This window comes from Heterodontus francisci, chromosome 11 (assembly GCF_036365525.1).
Source record: "Heterodontus francisci isolate sHetFra1 chromosome 11, sHetFra1.hap1, whole genome shotgun sequence".
In the NCBI taxonomy this organism is placed as follows: domain Eukaryota; kingdom Metazoa; phylum Chordata; class Chondrichthyes; order Heterodontiformes; family Heterodontidae; genus Heterodontus; species Heterodontus francisci.
This window is the reverse complement of record NC_090381.1, coordinates 58,305,463-58,322,309: the sequence shown is the minus strand read 5'-3', so window position 1 is coordinate 58,322,309 and position 16,847 is coordinate 58,305,463. Positions and strand designations below refer to the sequence as shown.

At 43.4% G+C, this 16,847-nt stretch overlaps 1 protein-coding gene across 1 annotated transcript in view; it reads left to right on the top strand.

The window, feature by feature from the left end:
* The window catches only part of si (sucrase-isomaltase), a 207,217-nt gene that overhangs the window by 117,475 nt on the left and 72,895 nt on the right, over positions 1-16,847 (top strand). Inside the window, exon 30 of the mRNA XM_068042180.1 lies at positions 15,672-15,784. Coding sequence (XP_067898281.1) covers positions 15,672-15,784 — 113 coding nt within the window. The remainder of the gene's footprint in view (positions 1-15,671; positions 15,785-16,847) is intronic.

The window sequence follows — 16,847 nt, the reverse complement described above, 5'->3', positions numbered from 1 at the left end:
TTGGGGAGTCAGGAAGTGAGTTACTCGCCGCAGGTTTCTTAGCCTCTGACCTGCTCTTGTAGCCACTGTATTTATCTGGCTACTCCAGTTCAGTTTCTGGTCAATGGTAGCCCCTAGGCTGTTGATAGTGGGGGATCTGCTACCCCTTATCCTAAAACTATGACCTCTCGTTCTAGATTGCCCCACCAGAGGAAACATCCTCTCTACGTCTATTTTGTCAATCCCCTTAATCATCTTATATACCTCAATTGGATCTCCTCTCATTCTTCTAAACTCTGGAGAGTAAAGGCCTAAACTGCTCAATCTCTCTTCATAAGAAAAACCCTTCATCCCTGGAATCAATCTCGTGAACCTCCTCTGAACCGCCTCCAATGCAACTACATCCCTCCTCGAATAAGGCGACCAAAACTGTACACATTACTCCAGGTGCAGTCTCACTACTGCCTTGTACAGCTGCAGCAACACTTCCCTACTTTTATATTCTATTCCTTTAGCAATAAATGCCAAAATTCCATTTGTCTTCCTTATTACCTGCTGTACCTGCAAACTAGCTTTCTCTGATGCATGCACGAGGACACCCAGATCCCTCTGCACTGAAGCACTCTGAAGTTTCTCTCCATTTCGATAATAATTTGCCTTTCTATTCTTCCAACCAAAATGGATAACCCACAGTTAGCCACGTTAAGCTCCATTTGCCAAATTTTGGCCCATTCACCTAACCTATCCATATCCATTTGTAAATTTCTTATTTCTTTGTTGCAACTTACTATCCCACTTATTTTAGTGTCATCTGTAAATTCAGTTATAGTGCCTTCTATCCCTGCATCCAAATCATTAATATAGATTGTAAATAGTTGGGGCCGAAGGACCGAACTCTGTGGCACCCCACTAGTTACATCTTGCCAACCAGAAAGAAGACCCATTTATCCCGACTCTCTGTTTTCTGTTGGTTAGCCAATCCTCTATCTAAGCTAATAAATTGCCCCTAATCCCATTTGATCTTACCTTGTGTGGTAACCTTTTGTGCGGCAGCTTATCAAATGCCTTCTGGAAGTCCAGATAAACTGCATCTACAGGATCCCCATTATCCACTTTGCTTGTCACAGCTTCGAAGAACTCTAGCAAATTAGTCAAACACGATTTACCCTTCATAAAACCATGCCGACTCTGATGGATTGCGTTTTGACTTTCTAAATGTCCTGTTATTACTTCCTTAATAATGGATTCTAACAATTTCCCAATGACAGATGTTAAACTAACTGGTATATAGTTTCCTACTTTCTGCCTCCCTCCCTTTTTGAATAAGGGAGTTCTATTAGCTTTTTTCCAATCCACTGAAACCTTTCCCGCATCCAAGGAATTTTGAAATATAATAACCAATGGATCCACTATCTCCGCTGCCACTTCCTTTAAGACCCGAGGACTGGAAAATAGTTTAAGAGGTAACATGGTAGATAAGCAGTGGCTGACATTTAAGAAGATATTTCATAACTCTCAAAGATACATTCCATTGAGAAAGAAAGACTGTATGAGAAGGATGAACCATCCATGCCTAACTAAGGAAGTTAAGGATGGTATCAAAATGGAAGAAAAGGTCGACAATTCTGCAAAGATTAGTAGTAGGCCAGAAGATTGGAAACATTTTAGAAACCAGAAAGGGATAACTAAGAAAAAAGCAAAGAGTGAGAAATTTAGAATATGAGAGTAAGCTGGTAAGAAATATAATAACAGACAGTGAGAGCTTCGATATGTATATGAAAAGGAAGAGTCTAGCTAAAGTAATCACTGGTCCCTTAGAGGATGAGATTGGGGAATTAATTATGGAAAACAAGGATATGTGAGAGACTTTGAACAAATATTTTTTATCTGTCTTCATGGTAAAAGACACTAAAAGTATCACTAATAGTAGAAAATCAGGGGGCAAAAAGGGGGCATGAGGGAAGAACTTTAAACAATCACTGTACTTGGAAAACTAATGGAACTCATGCTGACATACCCATCACCTGATGGTCTGCATCCTAGGTTCGTAAAGAAGTGACTGCAGAGATCGTGGAATGTATTGGTTGCAATCTTCCGAAATTCTGTAGATTCTGGAAAGGTCCCAGCAGTTGTAAAATTGCAAATATAACACCCCTATTCAAGAAGGAGGGAGGTAGAAACCAGAAACTATAAACTAGTTAGCCTAACATCTGTCATTGGGAAAATGCTGGAATCCATTAAGGAAATAGTAGCAGGACATTTAGAAAATCATAATACATGCAATCAAGCAGAGTCAACATGGTTTATAAAAGGGAAATCACGTATGATAAATTTATTTGAGCTCTTTGAGGATGTAATGCACACGGTGGATAAAAGGGAACTAGTAGATGTAGTATATTTGGATTTCCAAAAGGCATTCAGTAAGGTGCCACATAAAAGATTACCACACAAGATAAGCACTCATGGTGTTGGTTGTAATAAATTGGCTAACTAATAGGAAACAGAGTTTCAGGATAAATGGATCATTATCAGGTTGACAAACTGTAACTAGTAGGGTGCCACAGATATCAGTGCTGGGTCCTCAACTATTTACAATCTATATTAATGACTTAGTTGAAGGGACCGAGTGAAGGACATGGGGGGGTGGGGGGGAGGGGGGATGCAGTTTATGCTCTCCCTGTGGCAGGTTTGGAGGCAGGGAGAGCATATAATCAGGTGGGATGGTGGCGGGGGTGGGGTGGGAGGACTCGCCACCTTCCGGCCTCCACCAAAATTAAGTCCAGGGCGGGAATGCCTTTGAACAGTCTTCCGGCCCCGCTGCCAACTGAGGCCCTCAACTGGTCAATTAATGCCCAAGTAAAGGCCTTATCCCGCCACTGCCACCACAATTAACTGAGCGGCGGGCAGCCCTGTTGACACATGGGAAGCATGGTAGGAAAAGCCGCATGGGCTGCTTGCCGGCTTTTTTTAAATTCATTCATGGGATGTAGGCGTCATCGGCCAGGCCAGCATTTATTTCCCATCCCTAATTGCCCTTGAGGAGGTGGTGGTGAGCTGTCTTCTTGAACCGCTGCAGTCCATTTGGGGTAGGTACACCCACAGTGCTGTTAGGAAGGGAGTTCCAGGATTTTGACCCAGCGACAGTGAAGGAACGGTGATATAGTTCCAAGTCAGGATGGTGTGTGACTTGGAGGGGAACTTGCAGGTGGTGGTGTTCCCATGTATTTGCTTCGGGGGTGGGTGGGTGGGGTCCCTCGTTAAAGGCTCTTAGTGCCTGAATGAGGGACCCGGCATTGGGAAGGGGAATGCCCGCTGACAGCCAACCCACTGCCCTTGCTGCCCACCTCCCTACACCCACCTCTCCCACGACCCCCACCCTGCAAAACCCCTCCTGCCCTGACCTACCTGTGGTCTTGGTCCAGTGCTGCTCCTGGGGCTCCGGTAGGTGCTCCACTGGCAGCAGCCATGACCTCTGATTTGTCAGCAGACCTCAGAAGACAGGACTTTCGACGTGAGGCTCCTTGATCCTGTGGAAGGCCCTCTGCTGTCCAGCTAAGTGACTAAATGGCACTTGATTAGGTAGGCCTCCCACAGAAAAGGCGATGTGGGGTTTTCGGTGTTGCCTTTGCTGGATGTCGAGACCCCCAACACCAACATAAAAAGCTGGCCCTTGAGTCTGTAAAAATATATAAATAGGTTAAGTGAGTTGGCAAAAAATTGGCAGATGGAGTATAATGTGGAAAAATGTGAGGCTATCCACTTGGGAGGAAGAATAGAAAAGCAAAATATTATTTAAATGGGAGGATACTGGGAGAATTTAGAACTAGGGGGCACAGTTTCAGAATAAGGGATCTCCTATTTAAGACAGATATGAGAAGGAATTTCTTCTCTCGGAGGGTCATTAATCATTGGAAATCTCTACTCAGGAGCAGTGGAGGCTGGGTCATTGAATATATTCAAGACTGAGTTAGACAGATTTTTGATATACAAGGGAGTTGAGGGTTATGGGGAGCAGGCAGGAAAGTGGAGTTGAGCCACAATCAGATCAGCCATGACCTTATTGATTGGCGGAGCAGGCTCAAGGGGACTAATGGCCTACTTGTGATCCTAATTCTTTTGTTAAGATTGTTGTTTGGATTTGAGTATTCTCAGTTTCAAACTTAATATCGAATCCAGTTGTATTGTAGTCACCTTCCCCAGTGGATCTTTTACTATGAGATTACTAATTAACCCTGTCCCATTGCACAATACTAGATCTAAATTTATCCCTAGTTGGTTCCACAAGATATTGTTCCAGTTCACTGTCACAAAGGCATTCTACAAACTCATCTTCCAAGCCACCTTTGCTAATTTGATTTGTCCAAATCTGACAAGTCCCCAGGACCAGATGGTCTACATCCTCGGGTTCTAAAAGAGATTTCTGCTGAGATAGTGGATGCGCTGGCTATGATTTTCCAGAATTTCTTAGATTCAGATTGGAAGTTGGCAAATGTTGCACTGCTTTTCAAGAAAGGAGGTAGAGAGAAAACGGAACTACAGGTCAGTTAGCCTAACATCAGTCGTTGGGAGGATGCTGGAAACTATTATTAAAGCAGTCTTAACATTGCACTTGGAAAAGCATAGTATGATTAGAGCAAATCAGCATGGTTTTAATAAAGAGAGATTCTTTTTGACAAATTTATTAGAGTTTTTTGAGAATGTAACTATTTGGGTAGATAAAGGGGAACCAGTAGATTTAGTATACCTGGATTTTCAAAAGGCCTGCAATAAGATGTCACATAAAAAATTAATAGGCAAGATAAGGGCTCATGGTGTTGTGGGTAATATATTAGAGTGGATAGAGGATTGGCTAACAGACAGGAAGCAGAGAGTGGGCATAAATGGGGCATTTTCAAGTTGGCAGGCAGTGAATAGTGGGGTGCCGCAAGGATCAGTTCTGGGCCCTCAGCTATTTACACTCTATATTAATGACTTGGATGAAGCGGCAGAGAGTAATGTTTGCTGATGATACAATGCTCAGTGGAAAGATAAGCTGCAGGGAAGATGTAGAGAGGCTACAAAGAGATATAGAAGGTTAAGTGAGTGGGCAACAAGATGGCAAATGGAGTATAATGTAGGGAAGTGTGAAGTTGTTCACTTTGGTCATAAAAATAGAAAAGCAGAATATTTTTTAAAAGATGTGAGACTGGTAAGTGTTGATGTTCAGAGAGACTTGGGGGTACTTGTATGAGGAACACACAAAAGTTAACATGCAGGTGCAGCAGGCTGTTAGGAAGGCAAATGGCATGTTGGCTTTTATTGCAAGGGGATTGGAGCACAGGAATAAAGAAGTTTTATTAAAATTGTACAGAGCTTTGGTGAGACCGCACCTGGAATACTGTGTACAGTTTTGGTCTCCACATTTAAGAAAAGATATACCTGCATTGAAGGCAGTGCAGCTAAGATTTACTAAATTGGTCCCTGAGATGATGGGGTTGTCCTATGATGAGAGACTGAGTAAATTGGGCCTATATTCTCTGGAGTTTAGAAGAATGAGAGGCAATCTAATTGAGACATACAAGATTCTGGAAGGGCTTGATAGGGTAGAAACTGAGAGATTGTTCCCACTGGTCAAGAAATCTAGAACACGGGGACGTAGTCTCCGGATAAGGGGCCAATCATTCAGGACTGAGATGAGGAGAAATTACTACACTCAAAGGGTTGTGAATCTTTGGAATTCTCTACCCCAGACGGTTGCAGATGCTCCATCATTGAATACATTTAAGGCTGGGATAGATAGATTTGTGGTCTCGCAGGGAATCAAGGGAGATGGGGAGTGGGCAGGAAAGTGGAACTGAAGCCCAAGATCAGCCATGATCATATTGAATGGTGGAGCAAGCTCGATGGGCCGTATGGTCTACTTCTACTCATATTTCTTGTCTTCAGTCTCAATGAAGATTAAAGTCCCCCACAATTATTACATTACTTTTTTAAATCTTTCATGGGATGTAGGCGTTGCTGGAAAGGCCAGCATTTGTTGCTCATCCCTAATTGTCCTCGGCAATTAGTGGCTTGCTAGGCCATTTCAGAGGGCACTTAAGAGAAAATCACATTGCTGTGGAGTCACATGTAGGCCAGACCAGTCCATTAGTGAACCAAATGGGTTTTTATGACAATTGATGATAGTTTCACAGCACCATTACTAAAACTAACTTTCATTTTCCTATTTTTATGAATTCATTGAATTTAAATTCCACCAGCTGCCTTGATGGGATTTGAAACTGAAGCCTTTCAAGTGGGGGGAGCAAAAAGTAAAGTAGTGGTTGTTGGGGACAGTATAGTGAGGGGGATCTACAGCAAAGAGCAAGAGCCCAGAAGGCTGTGTTGCCTGCCCAGTGCCAGGGTTCGGGACATCTGCTGAAGGCTAGAGAGGGGGAGTATCCAGTCATCGTGATCCATGTAGGTACCAACGACATAGGCAGGATAAGGAAAGAGGTTCTGCATAGTCAGTATGAGGAGCTAGACACCAAATGAAGAAGCAGAATCTCAAAGGTAATAACTTCTGAATTATTACCTGAGCCATGCAAATTATTACCTGCAAATGAATATAGGGCAAAAAGGATTAGAGAAATGAATGCGTGGCTCAAAGACTGGTGTGTAGAAGTGGGTTCCGATTTGTGGGGCACTGGCATCAGTACTGGGGAAATTGGGGACTGTACCATTGGGACGGTCTACACCTGAACTGTGCTGGGACCAGTGTTCTAGCAAGTCACATACTTGGGAAGTAGAAAGTATTTTAAACTAAATAGTGAGGGCAAGGGATCAAATTTGGGAAGATGTGGTAAATTAAAGAGTAGAGACATGGCAAGGGAGAAAAGTATTAACATGGGAAATGATAAACAGACCATGACATGATGTGACTGAGAGTACAAATCTAAGAGTAAATCAGCAGATAAGATTAGAGGTTACAAAAATCATAAAAAGGACAAAACTAAAGGCTCTGTATCTGAAATCTGAATGCACATAACATTAGAAGCAAAACAGATGAACTCATAGTGCAAACAGAAATAAATAAATAAAATTTATAGCCATTACAGGCACATGGCTGCAGGATGACATTGATTGAGACCTGAATATTGAAGGGTACATGGTGCTTAGGAAGACAGGAAGCTAGGAAAAGGTGAAGGAATGACTCTGTTAATAAATTATGGTATTAGCACAATACAGAGTGATGGCCTAAGTTCAGGAAACCAGGATGCAAAAGCGGTTTGGATAGAGATGAGAAATGATAAAGGCAAGAAGTCACTTGTGGGAATAGTGTACAAGGCTTCTAACAGAAACCACAGGTAGGATAGGGTATAAAGGAAGAAATAATGGGAGTCTGTCAGAAGGATACGGTAATAATCATGGGGGATTTTAATCTACATATAGACTTGTTACAACTGAGGCGGGAGCAATGCCTTGTCAATTCAGTCCCATTCCTCCACAGGTCAAAGCATATTATTAAAGTTTTCCCATCGACTGGAAATTAGCCAAATTAAGCACTCTATTAACCCCCAGAATAAAACGCACCAAACTATGTATCTTTAAATAACAACAAATTAACTATTTATTAATTAACTAAATCTTAAACACTATTGAGATAAGCCGATTTCTATAAGACTTTATAACCTCTTACTTCTCTTAACCCTAATGCACACACACATACATTCAAAAACCAATTGTTAACCGGTTTCAATAATATTAGAGTTGTTTCTTAGGAATAAATAAATCACTGGGTTATAAGTCTTTGTAGGTTATGTTCCCGGTTCAGTTTGGTGTCCTAGAGTAGAATGATCAGATGCCACTCGAAGTCTCCAGGCAAATTTGGTAAACAGCCCTTAAGAGATAGTCTTTCAAAGCATTTTGGCTACAGCAGGTGTCACACAGTTCTTTCAACAAGGAGTATAGCAACAAGTCTATTGGGATTTTGAAATCATTAGTCTTTCAGTAGAAACTTTACTGAGGATTCCAGAAAAAACAGACAACAGAGAGTCACTTCTGAGGCAAAGAACACTTAGAGTTTGGAAAGAAAAAAGGAATTTACTACCTCCAACAATACAAATGTTCTTTTCCAGGGGGTTTCTCTTCTTAGGCAATGCAGATCCTGAAGATAAATGTACATTTTTCTGCTAGGAGTGAGGATCCTTCTTCAGTCAGCATGCTTCACTGGTCTCCAGTTCAAACCGGTTACAGCCAGTCTATTACACACAGTCAAAAGTTACAATACGCCATGTGACCTCCTCTTTCTCCTGCTGTTGCGTAGGAAATAGGTGCAGCTTCTGGCATACTATGCCCCCTAGTTTTTAAAGGCACACTGTTTTTAAACAGAGGAGAAAAATAACAGTTCCATAACAGACTGGAAAAATCAGATGGGCAAAGGTAGCCGAGATGAGAAGTTCATAGAATGTTTTTGGGATAGTTTCTTAGAACAGCACATTCTGGAGCCAACCTGAGAGCAGGCTATACTAGATCTGGTATTGTGCAACGAGATGGGATTGAATAATGACCTCAATTCTGAGGGATAAGATAAACTGTCACATAGAAAGGCATGGATTAATCAAGGATAGTCAGCATGGATTTGTTAGGGGAAGGTCCTGTCTTACTAACTGAACTGAATTTTTTGAAGAAGTAACAAGGAGGATTGATGAGGATAGTGCAGTGCTTGTTGTCTACATGGATTTTAGTAAGGCATTTGACAAGGTCCCACATGGCAGACTGGTCAGCAAAGTAATAGTCCATGAGATACCAAGGAATGTGGTGAGTTGGATCATAAATTGGCTCAGTGACAGGAAACAAAGGGTAATGGTCGATGGATGTTTTTGCGAATGGAAGGCGGTTTCTAGTGGCATTCCACAGGGCTCAGTGTTGGGTCCCTTGCTGTTTGTGGTTTATATTAATGATTTAGACTTAAATGTGGGAGGCATGATTGGAAAATTTGCAATGACACAAAAATTGGCTATGTAGTTGATAGTGAAGAGGATAGCTATAGACCCCAGAATATTATCAATGGTTTGGTTGAGTGGGCGGAAAAGTGGCAAATGGAATTCAATCCAGAGAAGTGTGCGGTAATGCATTTGGGGAGGGCAAACAAAGCAAGGAAATACACAATAAATGGGAGGATATTGAGAGGGATCGAGGAAATGAGAGACTTAGAGTGCATGTCCATAGGTCTCTGAAGGTGGCGTGACAGGTAGATAAAGTGGTAAAGAAGGTATATGGAATGATTTTCTTTATTGGCCGAAGTATAGAATACAAAAGCAGGGATGTAATGCTGGAACTGTATAAAACTGTTAAGCCACAGCAGGAGTATTGTGTACAGTTCTGGTCACCACATTACAGGAAGGACATAATTGCTCTGGAGAGAGTACAGAGGAGATTTACAAGAGTGTTGCCAGGGCTTGAAATTGCAGCTATGAGGAAAGATTGGATGGGCTCGGGTTGTTCTCCTTAGAACAGAGGAGGCTAAGGGATGACTTCATTGAGGTGTACAAAATTATAAAGGGCCTAGATAGAGTAGGACCTGGTTCCCCTAGTAGAGAGGTCAATTACCAGGGGGCACAGGTTTAAGGTTATTGGTAGAAGGATTAGAGGGGACATGAGGAAAAACTTTTTAACCCAAGAGGGTGGTGGGTGTCTGCAATTCATTGCCCTGATCGGTGATGGAGGCAGAAACCATCAACTCATTTAAAAGGTATCTAGACTTGCACCTGAAATGCAAGGCTATGGACCAGGTGCTGGAAAGTGAGATTAGATTGGGCAGCTAGTTTTTTCAGCTGGTGCAGACATGATGGGCTGAATGGCCTCTTTCTGTGCCATAACTTTTCTATGGTTCTATGATTCTATACTGAAGGTGCCCCAAGGCAGCAGTGATCATATTATGTGTGAATTTTACATTCAATTTGAGGGAGAGAAGAATGGGTCTAAGACTAATATTTGAAACTTAAATAAAAGCAATTGTGAGGGCATAAAAGTTTTCTTTCTTTCTTTGGCCTCCTTGTCTCAAGAGACAATGGTTAAGTGCCTGGAGGTGGGCAGTGGTTTGTGGAGCAGTACCTGGAGTGGCTATAAAGGCCAATTCTAGAGTGACAGACTCTTCCACAGGTGCTGCAGATAAAATTGGTTGTCGGGGCTGTTACATAGTTGGCTCTCTCCTTACACTTCTGTCTCTTTTCCTTCCAACTGCTAAGTCTCTTCGACTCGCCTCTCTTTAGCCCCACCTATATAGCTGTCCGCCAGCTCTGGTGATCGCTGGCAACTGACTCCCATGACTTGTGGTCAATGTCGCAGGACGTCATGTCGCATTTGCAGACTTCTTTAAAGCGGAGACATGGATGGCCGTTGGGTCTGATACCAGTGATGAGCTTGCTGTACAATGCGTCCTTGGGGATCCTGCCATCTTCCATGCGGCTCACATGGCCAAGACATCTCAAGCGCTGCTGGCTCAGTAGGGCGTATATTTTGGGGATGTTGGCTGCCTCGAGGACTTCTGCGTTAAAGATATGGTCCTGCCACCTGATGCCAAGGATTCTCCAGAGACAGCGAAGATGGAAAGTGTTGAGACGTCGCTCTTGGCTGACATACGTTGTCCAGGCCTCGCTGCCATAGAGCATTCTGAAACACTCGGACTATTGTGTTCTGTGTCACTGCGCCATTTTCCCACACCCTCTTGGCCAGTCTGGACATATCAGCAGACGCCTTTCCCATGAGCTTGTTGATTTCTGCATTGAGAGACACGTTACTGGTGATAGTTAATCCTAGGTAGGTGAACTCTTGAACTACTTCCAGAGCGTGGTCGCCGATATTAATGGATGGAGCATTTCTGACGTCCTGTCCCATGATGTTCGTTTTCTTGAGGCTGATGGTTAGGCCAAATTCGTTGCAGGAAGTCGCAATCCTGTTGTTGAGTCTTTGCTGACACACTTCCGTGTGAGCTAGCTCAAGTGAACTGGCAAATTAGGCTAAGGAATAGGTCAATAGAGATGCAATGGCAGACATTTAAGGTGCTATGTCAGAATACACAGAATAGATACATTCCAACGAGAAAGAAAAATTCCAAGTGGAGGACCCACCGTCTGTGGTTAACTAAAAAAGTTAAAGAGAGTATCAAACTTAAAGAAAAAGCATATAATTACATAAAAATGGGTGGCAGGTCAGAAGATTGAACAGAATATAAAAACAGCAAAGAATGGCTAAAATATTGATAAGGAGGGAGAAGTAAGAGTTCAAGAGAAAGCTAGCTGGAACTATAAAAACAGATCGTCAGAGTTTATATAGGTATTTTAAAAAGAAAAGATTTAAAGTGAGCGTTGGTCCTATAGAAAGTGAGTCTGGGGAATTAATAATGGAAAATAAGGAGATGGCAAACGAATTGAACAGGTATTTTGCATCGGTCTTCACTATAGAGGCTACAAGTAAAATCCCAGAAATAGCGGTAAATCAGAAAATGGAAGGAAGGGAAGAACTCAAGAAAATTTCAATCACCAGGGAAGTGGTACTGAGCAAATTGTTATGGGCTGACAAGTCCCCAGATCCTGATAGACTTCATCCTAGGGTCTTAAAAGTGAAATAGTTGATGGCTGGTTTTAATTTTCCAAAATTCCCGAGATTCAGCGAAGGTTCCATTAGATTAGAAAATAGCAAATGTAACTCCTTTATTCAGAAAGGGAGGGAGACAGAAAACAGGAAACTACAGGTCAGTTAGCTTAACATCTGTCTTTGGGAAAATGTTCGAAGCTATTAAAGATGTTATAGCAGGGCACTTTGAAAAATTTAAGGTGATCAGACAGAGTCAACATGGTTTTGTGAAAGGGAAATCATGTTTAACCAATTTATTGGAGTTCTTTACAGAAGTAGCACATGCTGTGGATAAAGGGGAACCGGTGGATGTACAATACTTAGTTTTCCAGAAGACATTTGATAAGGTGCCACATCAAAGGTTATTGCGGAAAATAAAAGCTCGTGGTGTATTGGAATGGATAGAAGATTGTCTAGCTAACAGGAAACAGAGAGTAGGCATAAATGGGTCATTTTCTGATTGGCAAGATGTAACAAGTGATGTGCCACAGAGATCAGTGCTGGGGCCTCAACTTTTTACAATTTATGTAAATGACTTGGATGAAGTGGTCAAAGGAATGGTTGCTAAATTTGCTGATAGCACAAAGATAGGTAGGAAAGTAACTTGTGAGGAGGATATAAGGGGGCTACAAAGGGTTATAGATAGGTTAAGTAAGTGGGCAAAGATTTGGCATATGGAGTATAATGTGGGAAAATGTGAAATTGTCCATTTTGGCAGGAAGAATAAAAAAGAAGCATATTATCTAAATGGTGAGAGATTGCAGAGCTCTGAGCTGCAGAGCAATCTGGGTGTCCTAGTGCATGAATCACAAAAGATTAGTATGCAGGTACAGCAAGTAATTAGGAAAGCTAATAGACTGTTGTTGTTTATTGCGAGGAGAATTGAATACAAAAGTAGGGAGGTTATGCTTCAGTTTTACAGGGCATTGCAGGACCACATCTGGAGTACTGTGTCCAGTATTGGTCTCCTTATTTATAGAAGGATGTAAATGTGTTGGAAGCAGCTCAGGGAAAGTCTAATGCCTGGAATGGTTGGGTTGTCTTATGAGGAATGGCTTGTATCTGCTGGAATTTAGAAGATCAAGAGGTGACTTGATTGAAACGGATAAGATCCTGAGGGGTCTCGACAGGGTGAATGTGGAAAGGATGTTGCCACTTTTGAGAGAATCTAGAACTAGAGGACACTGTTTAAAAAATAAGGGGTCACCCATTTAAGCCAGAAATGAGGAGAAATTTTTTCCCTCAGAGGATCGTGAGTTTTTTGAACTCTCTTCCTCAAAAGGCAATGGAAGCAGAATCTTCGAATATTTTTAAAGCAGAGGTAGATAGATTCTTGATAAGTAAGGGGATGAAAGGTTATCAGGGTTAGGCCGGAATATGGAGTTGAGGTTACAATCAGTTCAGCCATAATCCTGTTAAATGGCAGAGCAGGCTTGAGGGGCTGAATGGCCTACTCCTGCTCCTAATTCGTATGTTTGTATGTATGTTCGTATGACTATCGCACTTGGGAGTCACTAGCTGGCGAAAGAGGGAAATGGCGACACATCCTATGGACTGGTGTACACGACCACGATGACTAATTGCTACAGCAACTTGCAACAGGTGCCAACGTCAAAAACAACAACTCCCAGTGTCACTTTGCAGCTTCACGTGCATCACTTGTAGCAGAACCTGCCTCTCAACGATTGGCCTTCACAGCTGTCAACAAAGGTGCACCAAGAGAAGGCACCCCACCTAAATGGATTGTTTGCTCCAATTCCATCATCTTTTGTAGATGGAAGGATGCCAACCCCGAGCTAAAGTAATAGCAAGTCACAGTCTCAAAACTTGGGGACAAAAGACAAACACTCACCAGCTACTGGAGCTAAAACAAAATTATAAAGCAGCACCTCCTTTCCCCCTCTACACCAAATTCCCAGCTTAGTACTCAATTCACAAAACCTTTTGTGCAGTAGGAAACACTGAGGGGAATTTTATGCTCTCCCCGTGTTAGGTTTAGGGGTGGGGAGAGCATGTAATCAGGTGGGATGGTGGCAGGGGGCTACCCTGCCACCTTCCCGCCTCCACCCAAATTAAGTGTGGGATGGGATGGCCTGTGAATGGCCTTCCTGCCCCACCACCAGTTGAGGCCCTTAAGTGAGCAATTATTGCCCACTTAAGGGCCTCATCCCATGCCACCAGAAGTAGCCCAGTGGCAGACGGGCCTGTCGCTGCATGTGGGTTGCTTGCTGGCTGTGGGGGAGGGGGTTTCTTGTTAAAAGGCACCTAGTGCCTGAACGAGGGACCTGGCATCGGGAAGGGTGGGGCCTGCTGACAGCCATCCCCTTACCTTTGCTGCCAACCCTTCACCCACAACCCCTACCCAGCGAAACCCCTCCCGCCCTGACCTACCTGTGTTCTGGGTCCCTTGGTGATCCATGGATCCCACTGGGTCCATTACCGGCAGCAGCCACTGCCTCTGCGGTGGTGCTACTCAGTTAAAGAGCTGCTGGCCTCTGATTGGCCGACAGCTCTCAGTAGGGAGGACCTCCGTTGCCAGGGTCCTTGATCCCAGGAAAGGAAACTGTCCACTTAAGTGCCTAATTGGCAGTTGATCCGGCAGGCCTTCCCCAGAGGAGGCAACGCGAGGCTCTCGCTGGTGTTTCAGCTGGTGGTCGAGACCCCAGTCACCAAGATAAAAGCTCAGCCACAGTCTACTTATATAGCGAGCTTATGGGCTGGATTTTACATCGGGCGGATGAGAGATGGCCACCGACATAAAGGTCGGTGGCGAACCTGCTTCCATCTAGCCTGTGGATCTGTCCCGCATTTTACGGCTCCCCAGGCTTTAATTGTTGTGAGGCGGGACTTCCACCCTCTTGAGGGAGGAAGTCCCGCCTCATTGAGCTGCAAGCCAATCATCGGGCTGGCAGCTCTTAGTCCCAGCAACACCACTGGGAGCGGTGGCCACTGCTGGGACTGCAGCCCAGCCGAGGACATGGAGTCAGGACTGCAGGTAAGTTTGTGTTGCCACACCGGGGGTAATCGGTTGGGCCCTGTTGAGGCAAGGGTGGTCATTTGGGAGGAAGTGGAGGCATCTTGGGTCCTGGGGGTAGTTGGGGAAGTAGGGGGGGGCCCTCAATCCAGCACCCTGTGCCCGATTGTCAGGGCCCCCCCCCACTTCCCCTGTTGGGGTGCTGAGAGGCCGCCAGCATTTATTGCGCAGCCTTTCCAGGCTCCAGGACGGCCACTTGCCACAGGTAAAATCCCCATGGAGGCGGGCGAAGGCCTTTAAGTGGCCGTTAATTGGCAACTTAAGGGCCTTGATTGGCCTGGGGCAGGCGGCCAGTTTCTCCCCCTCTCCCACCCTACGTAAAGTGGGGCAGAGGTGGGAGCGGGTCGGGAAAGCATCCCGAAGCCTTCTGCTCCATTTTACGCCACCCCCGCGCCACCATCCGGCTCACATTACAACTGCTAAGTAATTTACACTTATTCAGACAACCGCTTTCAGCTGATTGACAGTTCACTATCGTTACCACTAACAGGCAGTTTCTGTTAATCAGATACCTTAACTAGTTTGCAGTTTCTTTTGTAGTTTTAAAGTTCTAAGTTAGATTCTAACTGTTAATCTAAATTACAGCTTGAGAAATACTTGCCAAAGAGATTACACTTGCATCAAATTCCTGGTTTAGTACTCGGTTTACATGGCATTCTGTTCGCAGATCACTCTGTGCTCCCCACTTACAATAGTGGCTACACTTCAAAAATAGCTCATTAAAATGTTTTGGGACATCCTGAGGTTGTAAAAGGTGCTATATAAATGCAAATCTTTTTTTCTTATGTGCCATAAGTCACATTATAATTAAACTATTAGTAACACAGCCTTTTATGGTGCTATGTTGGAGTACATCATCTTTACTTTTGTAAGAATGCAAAGCTGCAGAGAATAAAAGTAAAATAGTTACATATATTGCAATAATGAGTCAATAACCTCTGTTAAGGAAATGGTGCCTACATGCATTTAAGGTGAAAACTTAATGCAATAGTTAGTAATCCAAGACACTGATCTTAATAATCAGTGCTAGCTTTTTGCTATATGTGATATTTCTAACCTCCAGATGTAACACTTCAACCGACCCCTTCTCTGACATATCGCACTATTGGAGGAATCCTTGACTTTTATATGGTTCTTGGTCCAACCCCAGAAAATGTTGTTGAACAATATACAACAGTAAGTATACACACCTTTATGGTTTGAATTATCTTCAGGATTGCTACCAAACAAAGTTTTCGTATGCATTTAAAAAACAAGATAATACAAATACAGCAAGGATACCCAGGGAGAGATCTCAATGAAACTCAATCTGATGATGATTAAGGATTAATTCACAAGGCACGTCATACAGTTTTCACCTGCAATAAATTTTTGCAAGAGCAAATTAAAATCAACTTTAATGCACCTTTTCTTGCCTACATAAAGGGCACTCGAGAAGCTCAGCAGAATGCTGGAGAAATAGTGACAATGACAACACAATCTTTTATATTTTCTGGTTGGACACAAAATTCCAGTCTGGTGAACAAATTTACCAGATAGAATCTAAAAGATCACCAAGTACAATCCAGCTAATCCCAGTTCTCTGCATTCTGAACCTTCCCATTGTGGCACAAGACCAGAGGTGGATAAACTACTGGGTAATATCTTCCTAACTTCAGCCTAACAACATTAAAATACTGTACAAAAGAATTTGACGTGATTGTATTGATCAGCACACGCAAAATGGTGTATGAAGGAATTTCAACTTCCTTAGCCATGAGCAAAGGCCAATTATCTCATTTCCTTAGTTACTTAGTAGATTCTGTTACCCAAGCAATGTGTGGTGAGGTACTGTGCAAAATGGCTCAGTGCAAAAACATTGTGGGCTGAATTTTATGTGTGCGCCACAGTTCGCAGCAGCGCACTCTAAGAACGGCGTGCACCCAGAGCGGATGCGCCATCCCTGAGCCCCCGTGATATTACGTGCGGGAATTTATTTAAATAGAGGGGGCGGAGCGGCTGCCCCTGATGACATAGAGGAGGCGGCCTCTGTGTCCCCGGCAACAGCATCCGGTGCCACCGCATAGGTGCCGCCGCCGCCATTTTTAAAGGGCTTCAAGCCCTGACAGCTGATTTTCAACTTTAAAGGGAACAGCACTTCAAATGTTAATACAACCATTACATTCATCATGAAAGCCTTACTTCCACCCCACAATGGTCACAAAATAAATTTATTTCCCTCTTGCCCCCGAGAAGCCAT